This window comes from Tenrec ecaudatus, chromosome 14 (genome assembly GCF_050624435.1).
Source record: "Tenrec ecaudatus isolate mTenEca1 chromosome 14, mTenEca1.hap1, whole genome shotgun sequence".
Lineage (NCBI taxonomy): Eukaryota > Metazoa > Chordata > Mammalia > Afrosoricida > Tenrecidae > Tenrec > Tenrec ecaudatus.
In genome coordinates this window covers 11,923,625-11,950,896 of record NC_134543.1, presented here as the reverse complement: position 1 = coordinate 11,950,896, position 27,272 = coordinate 11,923,625, and the positions used below count along the sequence as shown (strand labels likewise).

General features: G+C 45.9%; 1 protein-coding gene across 3 annotated transcripts in view; it reads right to left on the bottom strand.

The window, feature by feature from the left end:
- TRIP11 (thyroid hormone receptor interactor 11) overlaps positions 1 to 27,272 on the bottom strand; it is a 69,640-nt gene that overhangs the window by 5,859 nt on the left and 36,509 nt on the right. For all 3 annotated transcript variants that reach the window (XR_012779734.1, XM_075531697.1, XM_075531696.1), the window contains 3 exons: positions 25,570 to 25,673; positions 19,504 to 19,603; positions 273 to 354 (listed from right to left, as the gene is read on the bottom strand). Coding sequence is in view for 2 of the 3 variants with exons in the window: in XM_075531697.1 (XP_075387812.1) it covers positions 273 to 354; positions 19,504 to 19,603; positions 25,570 to 25,673 (286 nt within the window). In the remaining variant the exon portion in view is untranslated. The remainder of the gene's footprint in view (positions 1 to 272; positions 355 to 19,503; positions 19,604 to 25,569; positions 25,674 to 27,272) is intronic.

The following is a 27,272-nucleotide window of genomic DNA, read 5'->3' as shown; positions in this document are numbered from 1 at the left end:
TCCTTACAAAATAAAAAACTAGAAGAAGTTTATATTTGGAGGATGTTTACATCTTTGCGTGTATTTTTTAAAACAGTATGTTGGAGAGAAAAATCAATTTAAAACACAGGAGGAGGAAGGACATTATCTGTTTACCTCTCATTAAAAGTACCTACAACTTATCACTGTATAAGGAAAAGGCTTAAAAAATTAAATCACATGTAAATGTCTACACATGAAAGTGATTTACAATCAATCCATCAATCAGAGAAACGTTAGAAAGCAGAGCATACTTATCCACTTTCCCTTCCGTGCTATTTACTAGGTCCATCAGTTTCTTTTGTACATCATCCAGCATTTCCTTTCGGAGCTCATCTGTTTTTTATAAAAAAGGGAACAGAGATTCTTAGTCACTGCATGATTAAAGAGAGTTCAGATGAAAAGATAGTGAGATTTCTCACATCTCTACTGTGCATTTGAACATAAGCATGTATTTGAACGGAGACCCACTCAATCACTTTTCTCTCCTCTATGGTCCAGGGAAATCAGTGCTCCAGAAGAGAGATTTCCTACAAGCCAGAGTATACATTACTCGCATGGTCTGCCTCCAACCAAGTACCAATCCTTTCACGGAGAACTGGAAAACCAACTGACGTCTCCACCCTCTTCAGAAACTTAATAGCAAAGAAGAGAGTCTCTCTTCCTTTGTTGCATAAACATTTCCAGCACCACTCGGTCACGGGAAGAGGTGGGGAGGAGAATTTTCGACTTGCCTTTTTCATTTTGCTGGCTGGCCTGTTTTTGGTGATCTAAGAAGAGTATCTCACACAACCAAGATGCCGGCTGGCAGGGTCAAGTACTCTGGGGTCAGAAAATGGCAAAATGCCATTGAAATCACTGTCTCTAGCATGTCAATCAGGACTGGCCAAGCTTCTGACTTGTGAGTGCCTGGACTCGTTTACAATTCTTAATGAAACGGAAGCAAAATCCCCAAACATCTAGAACGTGAGCAGAACTGAAGGCAGGCGAGGTCATGTGCCTAAATCCAACCAGACATTAAGGCCACGATTCAAGAACGCTCCGCCGACCTGTGGTGTCTCCCCTGCTACCTCAGAAACAGGCAGGGGCTCTGAGAGCTGCTTACCCTCTTCACGCGAGGTTACAGGTGTTTGTTCGGGAAGAAATGGGAAAAAATAAAGCAGCTGCTTTTCGGCAGAGCTCTACTTTCCAAATCAAGAAAGGCGCATCCAAACGTAAGACCCAGACTTCCTGCCATGGACCAACTATTTGGGTGATTCTACATTTCCCTAAAAGTGGATGGGCAACAGGCTCCCCGATCAGCTATGACCTGCAGGTATTTTCCTACAATCTGCACATTGTCTGTCCACTCAGAGGGCATCCTCTGAAGCACGGAAGGTTTTAATCTGGATGAAGTCCAACAGATACCATGTACTCATTATACCCAAGAAACCGCTGTCTCAATCGATCAAGATGACCAGGATTTACTCTGCTGGGGTGCTGTACACGGTGAACTGTAAAGTCGAGGCCGTGAGCCTTTGGGAGTCGGTTTCTGTGCAAGGAGTGAGATAGGATCTGGCTTCATTCTTTCACGTGTAGTTCCTGTGGTTCCAGCACCATTTGTTAAAAAATAAAACAATTCTTTTCCCATTCAATTTTCTGGGCTCCTTTGTTGGAAATCAATTGACCATAAATGTATGGATTTTTTTTTCTGGGCTCAATTGCCCCTGCAAGACTTCTGCAAATGTTTTTCTTCTGCCTGGAGAAAGCTCTCTATCTTAACCCTTTCTGTCAACACTACTACATCTACTCGATTAACCCCCAATTCAGCCTGCACGTTTTCTGAACCAAACAGGTCAGGGCAGCTCTGCCTGCTTTACGACTTCAATCTACGCTGTCCAGTGCTTCTGCACTGGGATTACAATGCACAGTCACAACGTCCTGTTTAGCTGCCGGTGGTTTCTAAAAGTCTAAATTGCATAATGTAATTCATATAGGAGGCTAGCTTTACCAATATAGAGATGGTTGCTGTAACCATAATATAAAAGCCAAGTTGGTATTCGGAAAATCCACTACTAACGTTTCCTTTCCTGTCTTTCCAGAAAGGAATTTAAACTTGGATAGTAGAAAGAAAAAGAAGCAACTCCCTCCCCACCCCGCCCCCCACCCCACTTCCCAAGGACCATGAGGCCTTACAGTCCGAATGAGTAAAAGACCTTTTTGCTTCAGGATGGCCACTTATCCATGAGGAGCACCTGGTGCTGCTGGCCTATCCCAGTCTGCTTTCTGGATGTACACAGAGCTATTCAGAGGGAGAGCAAGCAGCAAATAAGCGTGTTCGTCTCAAATGCACACTGTACCGACCATTGCAGTATACACAGAATCGTTCCAGGACCTTAAAAATCCCCTGTGCTCTCCACTTGCTCCTCCCCGTTACTCCCTCTCCTTCCCCGCCCCTGGCAGCCGTAGATCTTCGGTCAGTGTCTATTACTTTGGCTCTTTCAAAATGACATATAGTTGGAATCTTACAGTCTGCAGCCTTTTCAGATGGGCTTCTTCCACTTCACAAACTGTGTTCAAGGTTCTTCCTTGTCCCTTTGTGGCTCGACAACTCATTTCTTTTCATCACTGAACAGCATTCTGTCGTACAGCTGTGCTTACTACCTCTCACCTTGTCACCACCCTCTTCCCATCCCAAGCCCCTCCCTCCTTCGGATGTCCAAAGACACGCAGCATGGAATGATGTAATGGTCCAGACAGTGTGCATTTGTCAAAACCCACAGACGCGTACAACACGAAGGGTGAAGCTTAACTAATGTGAGCCATAGGCTTAAGTTACAGTAATACAGCAAGTCCTCAATTTGCCAAGCAAATCTAAGGTAGTAGGAAAAGGGGAAACAAGCGATCTAAAATCAATGGCGAGCAGGGTGTAGGATGCCTGGTGGGGGTTGATCAAGGGCAATGTAGCTAAGAGGAATCACTGAAGCCCGAATTAAGGCCAAACATGATAGTGGGATAAGAGGAAAGTAAGAGGAAATAGAGGAAAGAACTAGAAGGCACAGGACATTTAGAGAGATTTAAATACTGCCATGTACACATGTAAACATACTTAAATATAATGACAGGGAAATAGATCTGTGTACACATTACATATATGTTAAGTCTTAAGGTAGCAGACAGACATTGGGCCTCTATTCAAGTCCTCCCTCAATGCAAGAACACTTTGTTCTAACAACCTGGCATTCTGTGATGCTCACCTTCCCGACATGATCCAATCGCTGAAGACAAAGCGAGTACATAAGCAAATGTGGTGAAAAAAGTTGATGGTGCCCGGCTATCAAAAGATATAGCATCTGGGGTCTTAAAGGTTTGAAGATAAACAAGCTGCCATCTAGCTCAGAAGCAACAAAGCCCACATGGAAGAAGCACACCAGCCTGTGTGATCACGAGGTGTTGATAGAATCAGGTATCAGGTATCAAAGACCCAGCACAAAAAACCCTATTATGTGAATGATGGGGAGTGCAGAGTGGAGACCCAAAGCCCATCTGTAGACAATTGGACATAATCCCCTTACAGAGGGGTCACAAGGAAGAGACGAGACAGTCAGGGAGCAGTATAACACCAATGAAACACACAACTTTCCTCTAGTTCCCAAATGCTTCCTCTCCCCATTCCACTATCATGATCCCAATTCTACCTTACAAATCAGGCTAGACCAGAGCATGTGCACTGGTACAGATAAGAGTTTGCAACACAGGGAATCCAGGACAGATAAACCCGTCAGGACCAATAATGAGAGTAGTGATACCAGGAGGGGAAGGGGAAGGTAGGGTAGAAAGGAGAAGCCAATCACAATTATCTACATATAACACACTCCCAGGGGGATGGACAACAGAAAAGTGGGTGAAAGGAGACATCGTTCAGTGTAAGACATGAAATTTAAAAAAAAAAATTATCAAGGGTTCATGAGGGAGGGAGGGTGGGGGAGGGGGGGAAAGGAGCTGATACCAAGGGCTCAAGTAGAAAGTACCGTCTATACTCGAATATAAGCTGACCCGAGTATAAGCCAAGGTACCTAATTATTACCTGGGAAACAAGAAAAACTAATTGACTTGAATATAAGCCTAGGGTGGAAAATGCAGAAGCTATTGGTGAGTTTCAATAATCAAAACAAAGGAAAATAAAATTACTAAAAATTGAGACATCAGTGGGGTAATGTATTTAAATATTTATTTTAAATAAAAGGACAAATTATTTAACATTAGTAAACCAGCACAGTAAGTGGAAAATAGGTTCAACAAAAACAATAAGGTATCAACAATGATACCTTAAGAGTACTATTCCCTGAGCTCAATCAGCAACCAAGCTAAAATGTAGAGTTAAAATCCTTCAAAACTGGATTCCTCATCATCATCTGTATCCCAATGCAGAGCTTCAGCTGATGTGAGGTCATCATAGACGCTGTCCTCACTGAGATCGCCATCATCACCATCGCTGCTGTCATTTTCACACAAAGCGCAGTCTTCACTGCAATCCATAGCATTACTAATACTACATTTCTGGAAGGCACGCAGCATCATGTCTTCTGGGATGTCTTCCCATGCATCTCGAACCCAGTTTGCTATTAACTCTATGTCAGGCTTCATGAGATTTCCTCCTTTTCTTAGTCAGGCTTGACCGGATGACATCCATTCATGCCATATCCTTCACACATGGTCTTTAAAAGGCTTATTCAAAGATACATCCAGAGGCTGCAGTACAGATGTAAGCCCACCTGGAATAACGGCTAAAGTAACTTTACTAGATTTTGCCAATTTTTTTTATGTCACCCGAACATATCCCAAACAAGTAATGATGGATTTTTCTTTAAGGCTGCTCCTGGTCATCGGTTCCAAATTTCTTCCAGCCATTTTTTTTGTTCCGTCTTTATCCATCCAGCCTTTAACAAGTGCATGCAAAGTAATTCTTGGTGGGAAATTGATCTTTTTAGGCAAGGTCTTTCTTTTAAAAATAATGACAGGACACAGCTTAGTTCCATTAGCCAAACATGATAGAACAACTGTAAAGTGTTTTTTTTTCCATTTCCTGTGGTTTTGAGAAAAATGGTTTTTTCCCTAAACTTGCCACAGTTCTGTTGCTTGGAAGATCAAAAGTCATGGCAGTTTAATCCATATTCCCAATATTTTCCAGGTCATAATTATAAATCCTTTGTTTTATAATAAATGACTGGAGTAACATAATTTTTTCTTCAAGGTCTTGTGGCAATTTCTAGGAAATCTTTGTTCTTTGTCTCAAACATAGGCCAAACCTATTCATGAAGTGAGTACACCATCCTGCTGATGCAGCAAATTTTTCAATGCCTGGTGCTTTATATTTGTCATCCTTAGCCATTTGTAGAGCACGTATGCGGATTCCATGCATGTTATACAGTAACCATTTTGACGGCACTCTATAACCCATTTATGCAATTCACTCTCTAGAGCCCCATAAAAAGACATTAAACCACGATGAGCTTTTTTAGCTTTTGGAATCTGTTCCAAGTCAGCCTTCATTTTCCGCCACTCCCTCACTTGCTTTTCGTCAACACAGAATTCCCTACTTGCAATACTGTTATTGCTCTCTTCTGCTCTTGACACAACCTTCATTTTGAAACCAGCCTCATATGACCTGCGGTTTTGTTTTGGTTCAAGAGTATCCATTTCTAATAGGATAAAAAACCAAGACTTTGATAAAGAACTTTCATGGTAATGCGCACAACCCCCCGCCCCACAATGTGTTAGCCGGGAGGTGGGGGGAAGTCCATGTGGGCGGGGGATGCAGGATGTGACTTAACACAGAGACCAGAGGGGAGAGATGGAGCACAGCCACAGACACATCCTTATGAGTTCAGCTGCTGGCCTAAGTGAATCACTACAGGTGCTTCTGCGAATTGGAGCCGTCCACATCATAGGACGCCTCTGATTGGTTAGATGTGAGTAAACAAACATTCAAAGTCCTGAAGTGTCAGTGGGGCTTGAATGAACAGCAGAGAAACGGCAATCACCCGTGAGATAACAGGCGCTCGTCCCGTTACCTGGGGGGCGGGGGGGGGCAGCGAGATGTTACACCTTGCTGGGGTACCACTGACCCATGTATAAGCTGAACCCCTGTGCTGAAAAACTCGGCTTATACACAAGATTATACAGTATTTTGAAAATGATAATGGCAACATATGTCCAAATGTGCTGGAAAACAATGGATGGTTGTATAGACTGTGATAAGAGCTGTAAGAGCTCCCAATAAAATGATTAAAAAGGGGGAGATAATAGTGGGAAAATGAGGAGAAATATATATAGGTGATAGATGGAAAAGTTTGAAGTAGTCCAGGATTTTATCTTGCAAGCAATGCTATGCAAGCAGCATCCGAGTGATCCAAACACACGCTGCATCGGGTCAGTCTGCTGCCCAAGCCCTCTTGAGAGAGGACTAAGGTGCGCCTGGCCCCAGCCGTGGCATCTGCAATGGACTCATGTGCATGTGGAGGTTGAATAAGGAAGACAGAGAAGAACTGATGCATTTTCATTGTGGTGCCAGAGATGTACATAACCAATCTGTCTCGAAAGAAATACGGCCAGAGTGCTCCTGTGTCCCTGGTGGAAGACATCATGTTTGGGAAGGTCGGGGGGCATTGAAAGAGAGGGTAGACTGACAAAATGGTTGCAACAATGGGCTCTAGTGCAGGAGCAACGGGGAGGACGGAGCGTGGGTTTCTGTTGTATATGGGGTCCCTATGAGGGCCGTCCTATGAGAATTTCGTTGGGAAACTTTACCCCAATTGCCCTACAGCCTGGAGTTTGCCTCTTTTTAGACTTTTGCTTGTTCCCCAAACAGTGAAAAGGAACACAACCTGAGTCTGAAAAAGGGTTAAAGAGAGGAAACATTGTCTCCCGAGGTGGACAGACCTAGAGGGAGGCTACGTCAAGAAACAAAAGATTCCTATTTTGATGTATTTGTTTAACAACAGTTTCTATGATTTTGTAGCAAAACTTTCTGATTTACCCTCATGAAAGGCCTGTGTGAGCACAGCAAGTGTTCTGCAATTCCCATTCCCCGTGAAGTTGTCAATAATTTGTAATGATCCACACAGTCGAGTGCCTTTAACAGTCAATAAGACACAGGCAAGCATCATTCTGTTACTGTGTGGTTTCAGCCAAGATCCATCTGCCACTATGATAGTTCATTGTCACAAACACCTCCCAAGTGCCGTTTACTGTGTTTGAAGGTGAGGACCATCGTCTATTGGGACAACGTGGTCAACTGGCACACTATGGTTCATAAAGTTTATATTATACATCCTTGTTTGGTGAGTAATGTCTGAGTGTTAAGAACATGCAAGCTGCCATCTAAGATAACAACTATTGGCCTCTACACAGCCAAAGCCAAAGAGAAAAAGAAAACCAGAGACCCAGAGAAGGAAGTAGCTTACGGGAGTCCGCACAAACGACAGCCGCATCTCTCCTGAGATAACGAAGGACTCAATGGGACCTGATCACCACTACTGACTGTTCCCCTCAGGACTACAACAAAGAGATCCCGAATACATGGGAGGAAAATGAGCAACAGAATTCAAATTCTTAAAAAGTTCACACTGACGGGCTCAGTTGAGACTGGACTCCCCGAACTATCCCCACCGAGATCCTCCTTAAAAACCAGTGCTGCTCCACCTTCCTCCTGCCACGGTCATGTTGTGATGACCACCCCCCCATCAAATTATTTTCATTGCTACTTCATCACTATAATTTTGCTACTGTTATGAATTGGGTGACCCCTTCGAAAGGGTAGTTCGACCCCCAAAGGGGTCTCGACCCACAGGTTGAGAACCACTGCTTTAAACCTGGAACTCAAACTAGTCCCTTCTAGCAAAACAGAATGGCTCAGAGACTACAGAATATATATACAACTCACGCACTCTGTGCTCCTTTAAAAACACATCTGAGAACAAATGGCCAATGGGTAGCCAGCAGCATAGATGGGAAGGGATGTAGGGTATTGGAAATTGACCAGCCAGGCCAGATGAGCACACTGACACATCATAAAATAGGCAATCCATGTCATCGGATTATCTTTTGGTTAGAACTTTTAAACTGTTCAACGGGACCAAATCGTGCTGGGTAAAATGGTCACTGAAAACTCAACATCATGGAAAGCAATACAAAAGCCTATTTTTAAATCCTGTTCAAGAAATCAAGCTGTCTAAACAAAGTCCAAATAAAAAAATCTTTCTTAAAGAAACTGCATGAACAATGTGACACTTTTTATTTAAATTTCTGGATTCAGAAAGCGTCAAAACTTCCAGAAGCGAAAGCAACTGGGATGAGATTTCTTCAACTCCTTACCAAGTACACAGTTAGTCCCCGAGCTAATGGGATGCTGAACCGCAGGCATGCAATGGGCAATTCGAATCCAACGAGTTGTCTGAATGCCTTCTAATATTTGAGGCTGGGGGAGGAGGGGGACCACTTAGAATTTGGGGAAGGGCCTGGAAGAGAAAGTCAAGCGTCTACTTCAAAGGTCCCTACAGGCACCTCTTTTCCCCCAGGCACCCCGACTCTCCCCCATCAGAGATTCTGAAATATTTCTCCATGAAAACCAAGGACGAATCCAAAACCACAACTTTAAATCTGAACGGTGTTTACATGGGCAAGCAGAATGCAGTCATTCAGAAATGGATTCTAAGCCAAATACAACACCCCTGTGAAAGAAACCGGCATGCCAGAATAATTCTTTGGAAGTGAAAGAAGGGGAGGGGGTAAGAGGCACTCCAGCTGCAGCCTCGTCTCTGTAATACCTATTGATGGCAGCCTGCTCGTCGCTGGACTGAAAAATCAACACTGAGCATGGACTGCCGTGGACGACGAGTGCACACTTCACAATGGCATGCTGTGTTTCCATCAGGCAGGCACACGGTACCAGAGGCTCACCAGCGCAAGGCTGGCTTTGGAGAGAACCTCTTAAAATTCCCTCACCGTCCTCACAAAGACAACTGGGCATCTCATGACTAAGTGCCCTTGGACAGGACCCCGATCCGGCTGAGCAGTCACGTGCTGAAGAGAGCCAAGCTAACGGACTCGAGTTGTGACAGCACTGGTCCTGCTCTGCCTCAAGTCAGCCGGCGCTGCCTGCAGTGTACCGCGAGCACACTGCGCGCAAAGGGGCCCCGCGGACGCAAGTGGAGCGGAGTCCAAACACAACCTTCCTGAACACAGCCTGACTTCTCACTCACGCAGCTGGTGGCTTTTCTATTCTTTTTTTAAATTAGAAGATCATTTTATTGGGGGCTCCTACAACTCTTATTACAATCCCTACATCGATTTTATCAAGCATATTTGTACATAAGTTGCCATCATTCTTTTCCAGGTATTTACTTTCTATTGAGCCCTTGGTATCAGCTCCTCTTTTTTCCCTTCTCTACCCACCCCTCGTGACCCCTTGATAGATTATAAATGATTATTTTCATATCTCATCCTGACCGCTGTCTCCCTTTCCTTCCCCATGGTTTCTATTATTCGGACCCCTGGAGGGGGTGTGCGTGGTTATATGTCCATCATTGCCCTCGGTTCCCCCATCTGATTTCTTAAAATAACTACAGAATGCATCCTTCAACCCCGCCCGCACGCAGTAGCACACACACAGTTTGGGTTTACTTAGCATGCACAGTTCTACACCTGTCCCTTCATGTTGTCACACTTGCCGCCTGCGTCTTATGTAGAGACATAAAGGCTCACAGGGAAAACAGAGTCCAGTGTCTTACCTGTGCTGGCTAGCTGAAAAATACAATTCAATCTGATACAATAGCAAACCTAATAAGAAGAGATTAAGCCTCTTCATTTAATTCAGTAGCATGAGAGCACACGGTAGATGTCAGACGGTCTTTTTTTTTGCAGAATTTCACCAGGCACAAAGCACGTGCATTAGGACAGCAAGTATTTTAATTTTTAGCCCAATCTTTTTAAGGAGTACATGCATTCATTGGTTGAGGATGTTCATTTTACCTGGATCAACCATCAACACCCACAGAAGCAAGCATGCCAGAAAGCAAAGGACATATTAAACTAGCTAAATGTGTCACACAACTGCTCTTTCAGGAGTCCCATGGCAAGGGGGCCTCTGTGAAGACTCTCTCTAAGGGTGCAGGCAAAGAGCTGACAATGAATAAGGAAGACAAAGGAAAAGCTGATACTGCTGAATTAGGGGATGGGGTCTCACAGAAATATGTTCTTAGGACGGACCAGTCCCTGGAGAAGGACATCGTGTCAGGGAACATAAAGGGTCAGCAAAAAATAGGAAGACCCTTGCTGCGATGGAGGAACACTTGTGGCTGAAATGATGGGTTCAAGCCTAAGAGCGAGTGTGAGGACAGCCCAGGACTGGGAGCATTTGGTTCTGCTGTACATTAGGGTTGCTATGACCCAGAACCACCCAGAACCAAGGTGGCAGCATCTAACAAGGGGCACTTGAAGGAGACTGTGCACAACTCTTCCTGATGCCACTAGCTCAACTGCACTCTCCCTCTTCACCTTCCGCCATCAGCTCCTTGGTATGGATTCTGATCATCTGTGCTGCTTTCCTTTACAAGAAGGGGGGAAAAGGGGAGGGGGGCTTAACATGGTGAATCAACACTGCGCTGTCCTCTCCCCATAGGAGGGCCGGAATGCTGTCAGTGAAAAAGTCAGTATGACAATTTGTCACTTACTGACCATCATCATCAGTATAGAAAATATGCCAAGTGACAAAACACTTTCTAAGTCACAGAACCATCTACAGTGTATGTCTGGAAGTTCTCTGCTGCGAATCGCCACAGACTACACCTGGCCCAAAGAAGTGTTTTATTCAGCCCACACAAAGTTTTGACAAAAATGTAAATGAGGTGTCTCATTGAAAAACTGGAATCTTTGACAGAAAAATCCAGATTTCCAGTGTGTCTGGGAAGATCCAAAAATTTGGCAACACCGGGGCTTGCATTCCTGCCTGGAGCTGACGATCCAGTGCTCCGGCATGTACAACAGCAGCGATGCTGGCTGCTAGCAGGAGAAACGTTACCAGTGCGCTGTTGTATTATTGCCACTGTGGCCCCAGCTGGCAATGCATCTGTTACCCTCGAAGCAACCTACTTCTAACCCTGTCTTCCCAGCATGCTACATCAAGACACTCCACCCCCCCCCCCCAAACACACCCATCCTTCAGTCACTGCCAGTCAGCGTGCTCCACAGGCAGTTGCAGATGGGAACTTCTCCACGAGGAGAATGCTTGCCTTTACTTTGAGATCATGCCTGGTAAAGCACAAGGGTCCTCGACAAGATGGACTGCCACAATGGGCGCAGGCATGGGACCAATCATGAGGATGGCGCAGGGCTGGGTGCTGTTCGTTCCATTAGACACAAGATCATTATGGGTCAGGATGGACTCGATGGCACCTGACACAACTGCCACACTCCTCCTTCCTAGCTGTGTCCATTCAGCATCCCTGCGAGCTGGTTCCACCCTCCACCAGCCTTTTCCATTCTCCTTGCTCAACAACCACCAATGACCACTGCCAAGGACACTGCATACCATCACCAAGTTCCTTCCTTCCTGGCAAAACAATTCACTACAAATATACAGTGGGGTGGGGTGGGGGGGGGCTTTCAAAAGTTCATGGAAAAATGGAATGAAAAGAAGATGGATTGTAGACCAGAGCATGTACGCTGGGACAGGTAAGAGCTGGAAATACAGGGAATCCAGGGCAGATAAACCCCTCAGGGCCAAAAATGTGAGTAGAGATACCAGGAGGGTAAGGGTAAGGTGGGGGAGAAAGGGGAAACCGATCACAATGACCTACATATAACCACCTCCTTGGGGGACGGACAACAGAAGGGAGACACCGGACAGTGTAAGACATGGCAAAATAATAATAATTTATAAATTATCAAGGGTTCATAAGGGAGGGAGGGGGAAAATTGAGGAGCTGATACCAAGGGCTCAAGTAGAAAGGAAATGTTTTGAGAATGATGATGGCAACAAATGTACAAATGTGCTTGACACATGGATGGATGTATGGATTGTGATAAGACTTGTACGAGCCCCCAATAAAGTGATTTAAAAAAGAAGAAAATAGATTTCTTTTCCCACTAACTTCTTAACGGCTCCTTGTATTTGATTATGTTGTTCTCCTTCCCTCTTTAATTCTAAACCTCCTGAAGGCAACACCTGAACCGGGTGGACCCAGACCTATTTCAGTGCATGGTCCACAGTAGACGGAGTCCCTGGTTGGTGTAACACTTAAGACACGTAGCTGTGAGCTGAAAGACGAGAGGTGTGAGTCTGCCCGCAGACCCCTCAGAAGGCAGGCCTAGCGATGGGCCGCCGCAAAGACCAGCCGCGCAAACCCTCGGGAGCAAGTCTTGTCTGCCGCGCGCGCCGGGCTCGCCAGGAGTCAGGGTGGACTTGGTGGCGAATGGTTAGCAACGCAGACACACACGCAGTAAGTGCTGGTCCATACGTGAAAGAATGGCTGCGTTTCCCCACCCCTTCACCCCCAACAAGGGAGACCATCTGGCAAGAACAGAATGCAGGAAAACAACAATCAATGGCTATGTTCTCAATTACAGTCATACATAAAGAAACGGGAAGCCTACACATCACGTATGAGCTCAAAACATTCTTTTTGCATAATTTACTTTTTCTTTTAAAACACGCATGGTGCCCCTAAAACAGAGCTCCATTTCGGCATTAGTTAGACATACCTTTTAGAGCACAACCATTACATTGAAAGCATTTGATTACTTACCTCACTGATATAAAAAAGTTCTTCTGAACTCACACTCTGGCATTGTCTAGCATACCCAGATGTTTATATCATCACAAAATAAGTTTTAACCATTTATGGCAATTCGGAAAACTGCATCTGGTACTTCTTATATGCTTCCTCCAAAATCACCACTTCTGCCAAAAACATTTCTGAAGAAATCCCTCAAAAGGTTTGGGTAACAAAGCGTCTGGGAATGTGTTTGGCCTGTGTTCAACAGGACATTATATGTTTTCTTGTATAAATCATGTCCTGGAAAACGGAATGTCTTTATTTAAAATAAAAACTCCACCATCCAGCGCCATGCGGGCAGTTCCATGAACAACATGTTAAACCTCTTTTGTATTTGCAGTTCGGGATAGATTTTATATTTCACGCCACAAATTAATTTTCATGGGGACTCATTTTATGCATTCTTTTAGATTTTCTTTTCAAAATAAGGAACTTTTCCATTCTCAACTCAGCAAAGACTTGAAAGGCTGCCTGCAGTCACCGAATCTTCCTAGAGAAAAAAGAAGCGAGCACAGAGGCCCCTGAAGGCTCGGGTAACGAACGAGGCGGCAGACACAGCCAGAGAAACTCTCAATGCTGGGAGGACCCACACTGGGACTGCTATGGAAAATGGATTTTTCTTTGCATACTAGAAAATTCAGCACCATGTCAATAACAGTTATCAAAATAAACTACACTATACTTCCTACTTCAATTTTATCCTATCATTTCCATTTGGGCCTGAATTTTCTCTCGCGAGTGGTGGACAAGGAGGCAGGGGGTCAGATGCATGTACACACAAAGTAGGAAAACGGCGCATTTGACCATAAAGAGAGCACAAATCTCTTTTAATGGTTCACCTGTAGTCTGTTGACATCCCAGGGGCCTAGGGGCCGGTGACATCCCGTGGCAAGCCTGCGTGTGTCAGAGCTGACCGGGCCCCACGGGGTGGTGAGTGACTGATTTTTCACAAGCGTATCACCAACAGACTTTTCTTTCAAGGTACCTCTGGGTGAATGTGAACCACCCACTTTTCAGTTGGCAGGCAAATGTGCTAATTGCACCAGGCAAGGGCTTCACGGGTGTACAGTTTCTCCTGGGGCCAATTCCAGGGAATTTCTGATCAACAGAGAAGATCAGATTCAAGATGTACTTCTAGCTGCTTCCTAGAGGGCTGCTGTAATTCGAGATTTAAAACTATCAAGTGAAGGACGGCATGTGACGCCAGGCTGAGGAGCAACTAGAACACGAACACTTTCAGATCGAGTGCTGCGAAGAAATGAACAGTACGAACAGTGATTCTTCCCCAGCCAGCATTTTACTCATACAAATACAGTACGTCTAGGACTATCTAGAGCACCGGAGAGGCTGTGGGACGACAGGCAAGAAGTGTTGCTCCTTAGGTGTCAGAAGAGACTGAGACTTGCTCTCAAACGCAGAGGAACTAAAGCAAACGGAAGGAAGGAGGAGGTAAAGAGCCTAACAGAGTGGCATCTAGAGAAGACCGACTATTACAATGAAATGTGCAGAGACCGGAACTAGAAAACCCAAAGAAAAGAACACGCCTGGCATTTCTCAAGCTGAGAGAGCTAAAGAAAAGTTCAAGTCTCGGTTACATTATTGAAAGAGTCTATGGTCAACTACTGAATTCAGAAGCATCTAAACATGGGAGGATTCCATAGTGCTTATATCAGAAAGAACCGGTAGATATTCAACCATTGCAAGGGCAGCATTTGACCAAGAATTAATGACATCTGTGTAGACTAGAGAAACAAGTTCATAGACACTCATCTGTGTATGAGAAAGGAGTTTTACAGCAGAGTGTGTAACTACCACAGTATTGAAAGAAGAAATTCACATGCGGGCAAGGAATTTATAAATTATCAAGCGTTCACAAGGGAGGGCAGGGAGGGGAGGGGGAAAATGAGGAACAGGTAACAAGGGCTCAAGGAGAAATAAAATGTTTTGAAAATGATGATGGCAATGTATGTACAAATGTGCTAGACACAATGTATGTATGTATGTATGGTGATAAGAGCTATAAGAGCCCCCAGTAAAATGATTTTAAAAAAAAGAAATTAATTGAAGGTCTTGGCCAAACACAGAGCTCCAGCAATTGACGAAACACCACTGACGCTGGTTCACAGGCTGGTGCAGCACTGGAAGCACTCTCTCATCTGTAATGGGAATGTGTAAGATGCTACCTGGCCAGCCACCTGGAAGAAATCCCTATCTGCGGCCATCCTAAAGAGCAGGGCAGAGAAATAACTGGGCAGCATCATGAACATCACATGCAAGTAACATTTTGCTGAAGGTAATTAAAAAATGGTTGCAGTCGCCCATTGAGAGGGAGCTGCCAGAAATTCACCTTAGATTCAAAAGAAGACTGAGAATGCTAACCGCAGATGGACCTGGTTGAAAGGAGACACTATCAAAAAATGTTTACTTGTGTTTTATTGACCAAACAAAGGCATCCAGCCTTCAACTGTACAGACTGTAAGAAACAATGGGTCGCCCTGTCAAGAATGGAAACTGCAGCCCTTCTCCCTGGGCCCAGGTGGAATATGTCCACAGACCAAGGGGTAGGCATTCAAGCAGAACAACAGGAGAACCAAAGGCTGGAAGCCAGGAAAGGGGCTCACCAGGGTTGTAGCCTTTCTCCACACGTCTGCAATTTATGTGCGGAGCAAAGACTCTGAGAAGCTGGACCACATGAAGAAGAACGTGGTATTGGGGTTGGCGGTAAGCTCGTTAACAACCTGTGATAAGCAGACCACACAACCATGATTGCTGAAAGTGAAGAGGTCTTGAAGTACTTGGTGACAAAAATCAAAGATGACAGTTTTATTATCAACTCAACTCAATGCAAAGGAATCAAAATTACAACTGGGCTAATGGACAACATCATGATAAATGGAGAACTGCAGTTGTCAAAGATACTGGTTTACCAGCTCCACAATGAATGCTCGTGAGAGCAGCGCTCAAACATTCAACAACACATTGCGCTAGGCAAGTCTGCTGCGAAAGGTCTCTTTTTAAAAAGGTACCATTTGGAGGACTGAGGCTTGGTTGACCCAAGCCATGGAATTTTCAATCACTTCATAGGCATGCAGCAGTTGGACAACGAATAAGGGAGACTAGAGAAGAACTGATGGATTCCAATGACGGTGTTGGCAAACTGCATCCATATTGACTGACTACACCACGGACTTCCAGAATGAGCAAATCTGTGTGGGAGTAAGCAGCGTGGACAGCTGCTTGGAAGAGAGGGTAAGAAGATGAGAGGGTGGGAGACTTTGTCTCATGTCCTTTGGACTTGTTATCAGTGGGAGCCAGACTGCTTGGTAAAGTAGTGGGGCAGTCTCCAAGAAGGCGTCTCTCAGTGAGATGGAGTGACAGTGGCTCCAGCAACGGGCTCAAACACAGCAATGGTGAGAAGGGCAAAAGATCAGAGTGTTTCATTCTGCCGTCCACAGGGATGCTGAGTCAGAACCAACAATAACAGCTGGCACCTAACAGTAACAGCTGTATTTAGAGGAGTCCTTGGGTGGCACAAATAGCCGAGCACTCACTTATTCACCCAAAGGTGGCTACTTCATTCTCTTTTCCGCCCTTCCTCTCTCCTGTGCGCGCATGCGCACACACAACAGATGCTACTACAGGATTCTGAGGCTCGTTCCCTCCATGCAGTGCCCCGACTCATAATGGAACCAACCCTACACACGCACCGTCTAATGACCACTGTTGAGTAACACCAGCCTGGCCGACGGAGCTCATGGCAGATCTATGCTCCAGGTTATTATTACCTTGGCTAAAATATCTAGGATCTTGCAGAGAATCTGGGTAGAAGCAAACAGTGAGCTATCACGACGGCTCAGTGCCAGCTATGGCCACACGTTCCCATGCAATGCTGGTAGATAACCCCATCCATAAGCACAGCTGCATGTGCACACTGCTAACAACGATGGACTCTGAGAAGGCTTGATGTTGTCAACCGTCCGCTGCCTTAGCATTGGGGTTCTAAGAAACAGCTCCCTCTGCATCGGTCCGACCCAGACAGAATGAGCTCAGCTCTGGTGGCAAGGTCATAGTCCACCTCTTTGAATAGAGTAAAATATCACTGTTTAAAGTACATTTCCTAATATTGTTCAAATGGTGAAGCTGTAGGTCAGCTAATCATCAGTCTACAGAGGCTTTGAAACAAACAACCCTTTGCCCGACAATTCAAACCGCTGTGTGCTTTCTCGCAACAAACGCCAATCTGTCTTTTTCAAAATTATTTCTCCTGGCAAATTTTTTTTGCTGTCTGGCCAAGTTTTGTGTTAAAAATAAAGTTACAGTATTACAACATCCATCAACATTTAAAGTACTTAATGATCTATGAAAGAAAATATACAGTGAATTTTTTTAAGATCAACCAAGCTAATCAAAGTTTTATTTATATTATCAAGTCAGAAGAATGAGGCGGCTTTGAGAAAGCAAAATGGCCTTTGTGTTCAGAGATGTAAATGTGATATTAAGCACTTAGGTCATGTAAGAAAACAGGCTGTTAGGAAGAGCTCTAAATGCCAAGAATGACTTAAAGACACCCCAGAACCAAGCGTCTCTTTACTCCCCCTTCCTGTCTGTACAAAGCTGCCCCCTGCCTGCCCTTGCAAATACCAGTCGTCTAAGACTAATTAAGACATTTTCTTAGCTAATATTGACTGTGTAAGGACTCTGACGTTTCTATTAATATTAATTGTAATGTCTGATGTGCATATGGACCTAAGCCTCATATAAATTTTTTAACAACCAAAAATACTTTACTATAGAGGATTTACATAGGTATGTGAAGAGCGGCTAACTCTAAGGCAGGCACGCGAATCATATTTATCAACTAAAATACTTGATAGTTTTTCTTCATCTTATGATAATTTATTGCGAATGAGGCAGGTCAGCAGGTATCAGTATGACTTAAAGCATAGGTTCCCCAGACTTGTCTGGGCTCCTCCCCCCTTTCGGAAACTCCATTCCTCAGCAGCGTCCTGGTGATGAAAGACTTTGGGTAAGGCATCTTGTTGTTAGGTGCCGGTGAGTTGGTTCTGACCCACAGCAACCCCATGACAGCCGGACAAATCCTGGCCCGCTCCTGCACCTCCTCACAATTGTCCCCATAGCTGAGGCCACGGTTGCAGCCACTGTCAATTCAGCTCATCAAGGGCCTTCTGCCACCTCCCTGCCCCTCCACTTTACCAAGCAGGATGTCCTTCTCCAGGGACTGGTCTCTCCTGACCACATGCCCAAAGTTCACGAGACCAAGTTTTGCCGTCCTTGCAAGACAGGTCTGCTTGTTCTTTTGGCAGTCTGGGGTACTCTCGGCCTGTGCAGCCCTCTGGAGTTCCGGCCCCTGCCGAGGGAGGCGCCCCCCTGTGGGCAGCCCTGATGGGAAAGCACTGTCACAGGCTATCCGATTGTCTTTTTACCTCCGTCATCTGGACCCCGCCCAAGGCAGCGATCGTTCAGCTGATCACTGGACACAGGAAGCCCCCGTGTGTCCCCTCGGCCTGCCTCCCGTATCCCTGGATAAATGCTGCCATTGCACTGGCCGTCAGCCTCACATGGCCTGGACGCAAGAGCAGCAGTGATCGCAACAGTGTGTGCACAGCACAGCAGACCCTGCCTGCCTTCAACAGTGCTGACGACGCACAGAACAAAATACGACTCAGAGGACAGAAAACCATTTCCCAACAGGAAGCCGTTCGGTGACGTGAAGGTCAGGAGCTTTGGTCATAGGGGAGATCTGGGTTCCAACTCAGGTGCTTGGTCTGACCACATCAAAGGCCGCGCGCGGGTGCCCCTTCTTTAGAGCTGCTCATGAGGAACAGCGGAAGAGCAGCGTGCAGGCCTCACTGTGTACAGCAAGCACAACAAACACTCTGCTCATCACCGTCTCCTCAGCGTCTGCTCTCCTGTCGCGAGACGAGCACTGGAGTGCAGGCCTTCCCTGGATAGCATCTTCACGAAGCAGATCACCAGGCCTTCTGCCCATGGCTTTGAAGTGCCAACCTCTGGGTTAGCAGTTGAGCACTTACCTGCTATTCCTTGGTTCTGTGTCTTGGTGATGGTGTTTCTAACCCAGACACCTCAATCTGGGCGGTTTTAGGCTCCCCTAGCACCTTTCTGCTACTCTGAATCGTTACCTACTAACTGTAGCCCTGCAATAGTTACTGCTTCCCAGTGATTCCTGAATCGGAAGGTAAATGGTGGGCCCGCCACCCTGGCCGGCGGTCAGAGTCAAGAACGCACTGTGAACCACCACCAGATGACCTGAAGCCCAATGAATAGCCCCCTGACCTTAGGGAACCGACAGGGCTTGTGAACTCACCTGCAAGCATCAAAGCACAAAATGAGGAAGGCCTGCAGGCAAGCACCTTCTGCAACATCCTCTTCAATTCTTCCCTTCCCCTGCACACCAATGCCCTCACCACGGCTTTGAGGAAGACAGGCATGGACTGATAGGCAAAATCGTGACCATAAAGTCAGAGTGGCAGTGGCCTCCAGAGGGATTGCCTCAATCTCCTGGAAGACCATGTGGATAGCCGGGACCAGGAGCTTCCTGACTCATATGCTCCATCCGCAGCAAACGGAAGAAACTCAGCTACGGGAGAGTGGATTCCAAGACTGGCCTTACAGAAAAGGAACAACCTACTTTGTTTTTTAAGTTCCTCAATCTGCTCTTCCTTTAGATCCAGCTGTTCTGTGAGCCTTGAGGCTGAATCCAGCGCAGCATTTGCTTCGTCCAAACGTTCCTGAAAGGGAGAAAAGTTTCTCAAAAAGGATACGGAAAATTGTATGTAACAGAAACCATACATATTTTACATTTACTGTGTCATGTGGATGACCACTTGTCTGTCAGTTGGTCATACCTTGGTGGCTGTGTGTTGCTGAGATGCTGAAAGCTACGTCACTTGTGCTTCAGATACCAGCAGGGTATCCAAAGTGAACAAGTTTCAGCAGACAACAATGAAGGGATCCGCCACCCACTTCTGAGGCGGTAAGTAGCCTCTGAAAGCCTCTCCAACCTTTGTTGCCTACCCACACGGCATCAAGATGCTGTCAGATACGGAAACACTCTCGACAAGCAGCAGAACATACCACACAGAGTCAGAGACGGGCCTGTCAGGTCAGACTGGGGAGAAGCTGCTGTCTCGGAGTAGAATGGACCACAGTGAAGTGGATGGAGGAGAACCTGTGAAGTAAGGCCTTTAAGACTCATTTGCTGTGCCTGGCACAATGGACGTAGGTATGGATTGTGACAAGAGGGCTAAGAGCGCCAATAAAACAATTTTAAAAAAAGTAAGCCTCGCTTTGAAAAAAATAAAAGACGGGGCTGTTTGCTCATATACAGATTTACAGTCTCAGAAGTCATTAAGAAAAAATATCAACCTGATGGCTGTCAGTGGGTTTAGATTTGGGTTTAAGACTGCAGTGTAAGCCATAGTGAAGAATGTATCTCCTTTCTTAAAAACGTTTCATTGTGAACTGGGTGAAGCTTTACGAAGCACATCATCAGCGTCACGTTCAACAATTCATGCAAAGGTCTCCATTCATCGGGTCAACCCCCTCAATGCACCACCACTTACCCCACTGCCTCCCAGTGCTTCCTGTTTCCGTCCCTCCTCCTTTCCTCACCAGCTCTACTTTACCCTTAGGTAAGCGATGCCCTTTGATCTTAAATGTTGATTATTAGAACACGGGGTGGGTTCAGTTCCAGACCTGGAGTGACTAAGAAGCATAGTTGGGTGGGTTTTTGGTTTTCTGGGGGGAGGGGGGAGACACCAAGTTTGATCCAATCTGTAAACATGGCTGTCTTATGAAAAAAAAAAAAAAGACTTTCATTTAATGGGCCATGACTCAACATAAGAAGCAACAGCTGCAAATATCAATGAACAATGTGAACTTGGAATGTATGAATTATGAATCCAGGAAAATCACAAGTTGAAAACATGAAATGGAATGCATACAAGTTCAACATTCTAGGTCTCGGTGACCTAACAAGGACTGATGACGGCCATTTTGAATGAGAACTATCCCAGCAGCGACAGCTTTAAGATGAATGGGTTGCATTCTCCTTGAAAAGAAATCTCAAAGTCTATCTTGACATACAAGGTTTCCGGTGATAGGTTAATATCTACTTGCATACAAGGAAATCCAATCAATGCAACTACTATTCAAATTTATAAACCAACCACTACAGCTAGTGATGAAGAAACTGAATGCTACCAATAGCTTCAGAGTGAAGTTGATCCAAACAAGGTGCACTCATGACGATCGGTGAATGCAATGTGAAAGCTGGAGAACAAGAGGAAGGAACAGTGGGTGAAAATATGATTTTGTTGATAGAAATGAAGCTGGAGATAGTATGGCTGAATTTTTATTAGACCAAATTTTGTAAGACCATAGCAAATTCCTCTTTCCAACAACACAAAAAGCGACTATACACGTGGACTTCTCTCGATGGAATACACAGAAATTAAATTGACTACATTTGTAGGAAGTGATGACAAAAAACAATATTAGCGGCTAAAACCAGGCCAAAGGTCAACTATGGGCCAGTCCATCAACTGCTGATCTATAAATTCAGGCTGAAGCTGGAGACGGTTAGGACAGTCCGTGAGAGCCAAGACACCACCTTGAGCCTGTCCCAGACGGTTTCTGAGAACATCTCAAGAACAGATCGATGCACTGAACGCTAATGACAGAAGCCCTGCTGTGTTGTGACAGGACATCACGACCATCGTTCACAAAGAGAGCACAAGGCCATTAAAAAGACAGGAAGAGACTGAAACTTGCTCTTAGTCAGAGTATCTACAGCAAATGGAAGAAACGATGCCGTCAAAGGGGTGAATACAAAGTCCCAAGGGGCAGTGCGAGAAGACAAAGTATTATAATTAAATGTGCCAAGACCCTGAGTTAGAAAACAAAACAAGGAAAAATATGCTCAGTTCATCTTAAACTAAAATTAAGGAAAAAATTCGAGCCTCGAGCTGCAATCCTGAAAGACTGTGGGAAAAATATTGAAAGATGCAGAAACCATCCGAGAAGATGAAACGAATATACAGAGTCACTGTAGCAAAAAGAAGAAGCGGACATTCGCCCGGGTCAGGAAGTAGCATCCGAGCAAGAACCCAGGGTGCCTGAAGAAACAAGTTCCACCGAGCTGAAAGCATTAGCCCAAAACAAGGCCCTAGGAATTGATGGGGTATCAACGGAAATGTTTCCACAGGCGGATGAAGAACTGGAGCACACACTCACTGGTGCAGAGAAATGTGGAAGGCAGGTACTTGGCCAACTGACTGGAAGAGAGCCATATCTGTATCCTTTCCAAAGAAGGGTGACGCAACAGAAATCTCAAATTACAGACAATATTATTAATGTCAAATTCAAGTAAAATTTTGCTGAAGATCATCCAATAATGGTCACAGCAGTACACTGACATGTAATTGCCAGAAGTTCAGGGCAGATTCAGACAAGGACGTGAAACGAGTGATACCACTGCTGATGTCAGGTGGATCTTGGTGGAAGCAGACAAGACCCGACGGCTGTTTACTTGCGCTTTACGCAGCATGGCAGAGCACTCGGCTGTGCAGGTCACAACCACTGTGGCTAGGCTTGAGAAGGGGGGTTCCAGAGCACTACATTGTGCTCAGCAGCTGTGTGAACACAACAAGGGAATAGTGCATGGTTAACAATAAGGAAAGGGATGTGTAGGGTTAAATCCCTCACCCTACTTGTTCAACCTGAATGCTGGGTCCAATCAGAAGAGCTGCATTAGATGAAGAAGAGCTCAGCAGCAGGACTGGAGGAAGACTGATTAACAAGCTGTGATGTGCAGATGGCACAGCCTGGCTTGCTGAAAGTGAGGAGCACCTGAAGCCCTTGCCAAGGACAAGCCGATCAAGGTTTGCAGCCTTCAGTACCGATTACAGCTCAATGTACAGAAAACAGAGACCCTCCCGGCTAGAGCAACAGGCACCATTAAGGGGATGGAGGAAGGGGTGAGACCGTCAAGGAGTTCATCTTGCTCGGAGTCACAATCAATATTCAAGGAACTGAGATCGAATGCCCCGTTGCACAAGAGCTCTGTGCAATGCAGAGAAGCAAGATGTTACTTTGAGGAACGCACTGTGCCTGACCCAAGCCATGTATTTTCAATGGCCTCATGTGCGTGTGAAAGTTGAGCACTGAATAAGGAAGACAGAGGAAAAACGAATGAATTTGAATTAAGATGCTAGCAAAGGACACTGAGAGCACCATGAACTGCCAAAAGGAAAAACAAATCTGTCTTGGAAGAAGTACAGCCAGAATGCTCCTTGGAAGCAAGGATCCCCATGTGGAGCTTTGTCTCACATATTTTGGAAATGTTGTCAGGGGCGACTAGTCCTTGGAGAAGGCCATCCTGCTTGGTAGAGTGGAGGGAGAGACAAAGAGGGAGGCCCTTGACGAGAGTGACATGCCGGCTGCAGCAACAGCCTCAGATCTAACAGTCGTGAGGATGGCGCAGGACCGGGCAGCGGTCCTTCTATTGTACGCAGGGTCACAATGAGTCGGACCGGGCTCAATGGCATCTCAACAGCATATAGAACATAACATATAGATAACAATATGTAATGACGTATACCATTGGGGTGAAGTGAAATTTCTTACTAAGGTTCTTCCATACATGTGTCTGTAACTCTCAACACATGACTGTGGGACTAAGCAAATAGGTGGGTGAAACAGTAGAGGTAACAGCCCAGCTTTGGGGGCTGTGCCTCTGCGGACAAGACAGCCTTCTCAGATGCGGGAAGAGAATTCTTGGGACCATCAAGGAAGAACAGCCACCAGCTCATTCTCTCAGCTACCCCACTTCCAAGCGCTGAAGGCAGCTGAGGCCACTCCACATGGAGACCCAAGGCCAAAGCTCGGGGACTCTGAGACAGAGCACAGGAGTAGCACTACGACAATGACACTGTGAGGCTCTGCTCTTTGACAGCCCGTCTTGGGCTGGTGTGGAGATGGGTTCTCCTTCGCCCTTTTCACCCTTAGGTAGCCAGAGCAGGTTAGATGTGGCCATTTTCTCAATGATGTCTAGTTTGATTTTAACATCTTTATCCAGTTTTAAGAGTTTATTAGCTCCATAAGGTGAATCCAGGTGCTTTCCATTGCTTATCATTTAAATGACATTAACTTTCAGTTTGCTGTTGTTGGGTGCCTTAACCAGCTGTGGCAGCTACAGAATCTCCTGGCAAAGTGAGCGAAGGGGTGGAGTCTAGCCTGTCTATCAGGTCATAGCCAATGAGGCCTCTGTGTGGGCATGGCCTTCTCCTGAGGATTCTGGGAACTCCAGTCCCTAGAGGTGGGACAAACTCTCCCACTGCTTTGTCTTCCTGCTGACAAGCCACATGGAGCTATGCTGATGGAGCCAGAGTCCCAGAGCTGGAGGAACCATGTGGAGACCCATGCCAGAGCTGAGATACTTCCACCGCCACTGGACCCACCAGGCTCTCTACCCACTGGTCTGTGATCTTCCATTGCATGTGTTGTGTGAGTCTGAAGAGGAATTTATAGACTGGTATTGGACATATGGACTAATATCAGACTTATGGACTTGATCTGGCCTGGGCTGGGATGTTTTCTTACTATAGAATTACTCTTGATATAACACTCTCTCTTACATACATGAGTGTCTCTGGATTTGTTTCTCTAGTCTACCAGGTTAACACACCAGCCTTATAAAGCTTATCTACTACACACATATATAACATACTGTTCTACTGTGTGTGTAGTACACACACACACACACACACACACACACACTCTGCAACTGGAAGGTGGCATGAAGAGAGTAAGACCTAGAGGTCTTAGAGCTAACATCATGTCTTATGTCAGCGATGAGGAAGTGGGCATTTACTATACTGCTATTAAGAGTTTATATATAAATTATCTAAATGTTGTTTTATATGCACTCAATATAATTTAGGAAATTTGAATTAAATTTAAATTTAGGCTATCAGGGTCTCAGAACAGCTTAGTCACCAGCTACAACATGTAAGTAAATTTTGATTACTTTCCAACCCCTTGCTAGACTTAATAACAAAGGCAAAAAAAATATTTTAAAGGCTAATGCTGCAAATACAAATATAAAAAGATAAAACAAAATTTTTAATCTATGCAAAATATAGTACACAGTATATTTTATTGAAAAAATTACACAATGAAAATTTTAGAATATTTTCGTTTGTCTCAGAGAGATCTCTAAATTACCCACGTGGGTTTAAAAAAATTACAATGTCTGGGGGAGGAGTGGTTAGGGTGGGGCTGCTAACTGCAAGGTGAAGAGTTAGAACCCACCAGCTGCTCCATGGCTGAGAAAGAGGCGGCTCTCTGCTCCCATAGAGGTTTACAGCCTCAGACAGCCCCAGGGGCAGTACTGCCGGACTGCTAGGAGACAGCAGGATGGCTAGCTTTCTGGCATTTGTGGGCCTCTCCTAGGGGCTGTGTCCACTCTGGTCAAGAACAAATGTGTGAATGGTACAGGACCGGTGGTGTGTTTCTTTTGGACACTGGGTTGCTGAGTCGGAAGCCACTTGACGGCCCCTACCAATGATCACGCTGGCCTGTCCGCTGCAGGACACGACTGTTCTGTACCTGCTCGAAGCTGCCCCTGCAGGAGGATTCCACACGTAACTGTTTCATGAATAACCCCAATGATGAGAAAACTCTTTCCATGTACCTGTAATGCGACCAGTTTTCCCTCCACCTTTTCTGCCTTTTTCTTCCACTCGGTGACAAGCTGCTTCTGCTTCTCGAGCTCCACAGAGTACATCGCTTTCTCCTCTGGAGAGCAAGGGAAGGCTGCATTAGTCTTTTGCGGCTGTGGGCTATCACTGGAATGTTAAACCTCCTGCTTCCTAATAATTCACCCAGGAAAGTTCACGTGCTGCCTTCCCTTAAAGAAACCAACAAAACCCAGTGCCAGGCACAGGAGTGCGAGGCCACCCTCCAGCTGGTGCCCGCTGAGTCTGCAAGCGGCTGTCAGGCCTGGAGGACAGCGGGGGTGGGAACTGAGCAGCCGGGTGGCAGGACCAGGACCAGGTCGGGGGTAGCTCTGGGGCCATACATACGGGCAGCTAACTGCACCAACAGCGTCTGCTTTCACAAGAGACGAAACCATTGCCAGCGTCCACCCTGCCTCCTGTGAGCCCGCAGCGCAGAGCAGAGCAGAGCGCCGCACACCGTTTCAGAGGCTGACTGTCTCCTCTTTCCCCCGCAGGGCTGCAGGTGGGTGGGACCAGGGTTGGAGCGTCTGCCATCTCGGGCAGCAGCTGGGCACTGTAAGCACTGCACTGCAACCACCCCCTTAGTTATACCCATAACTAACTCACACGACGGTATTTCGGTTGTAAACACCGCAGGTGTTGCTGTTTGCATTGTCAACATCCATAGCCATTCACAGATGGCTGGGAATTGCAAGAGGTGGCCGGGTCCCCCTCCTCTGCTCCACAGGAAAGAGCATGACCTCCTGGCCCGGCCAGCAGGGGCAAGGGTGTTAGTGCCACAGACAGACTGTGACTGAAGCTCCCGCCAATGACAGGCATGTGGGTCACAAAACATTACAATAGGAGAGGGCTTTAAAAAAATGTGCGGGGAAAAATGGAATCAAGAAATAAGAGCAGTTTCCCACACCTTTTAAAGCCCCTTCCTAGTGTCTACAAGGAAACCGTGGTGCAGCTTCGGCTCATGCACAGATGGTCAGGAGCGCTGTCGGGCATCCATCTGTACACAACCTGGGGTCTAGTTGAAAACGTGGTGGTGGATATGAACTGCACAGAGATTTCGATAGCTTTTTCCCATCGAGAAAATGACTTATTTAAAGTGCATCCCACCATAAAACTTTATTTAGCTCAAGTGTTTCATTAACAAGAAAATTATTCACCATTTCATGGAGATGTTGAGTGGAATGCAAGCAAGGAGACCAGGAGGCTTCCTCTGCCTGATCTCACCCCCTCCTGGCCACCTCCCTGATTTTCCGCACCCTTTACCACGCCACACACAGGGTTCCACTATGCGGCCGCGGCCCCACACTACTCTGCACACATAGTGCTCCAGTGACTGTGAGAATCCTTACACTTAAAACTCAAGATTTCAACCACCCAGCTAAGCCTGAAGGCCTAAAACACACACAGTGACAGTCTTGTTAGGCAGGCCTCACACTCGCCCATCACCCCTCCGAGCCATGAATTCCAGTCAACACTGCCTGGGCGAGAGTAGGCTCTGGAGGGGGAAATTGTGAGGGTGGGAGACAGATTAAAAAAAAAACACATTTGGTTCTCAGGGCAAAACTGCTGTTTGCTGGGACTCGACTCCGAAAGGTGCTTTCCACCTGGATTAGAAAATGCACTTAAACTTCACAGTAGAGAGGCACAGCTAGGAGCA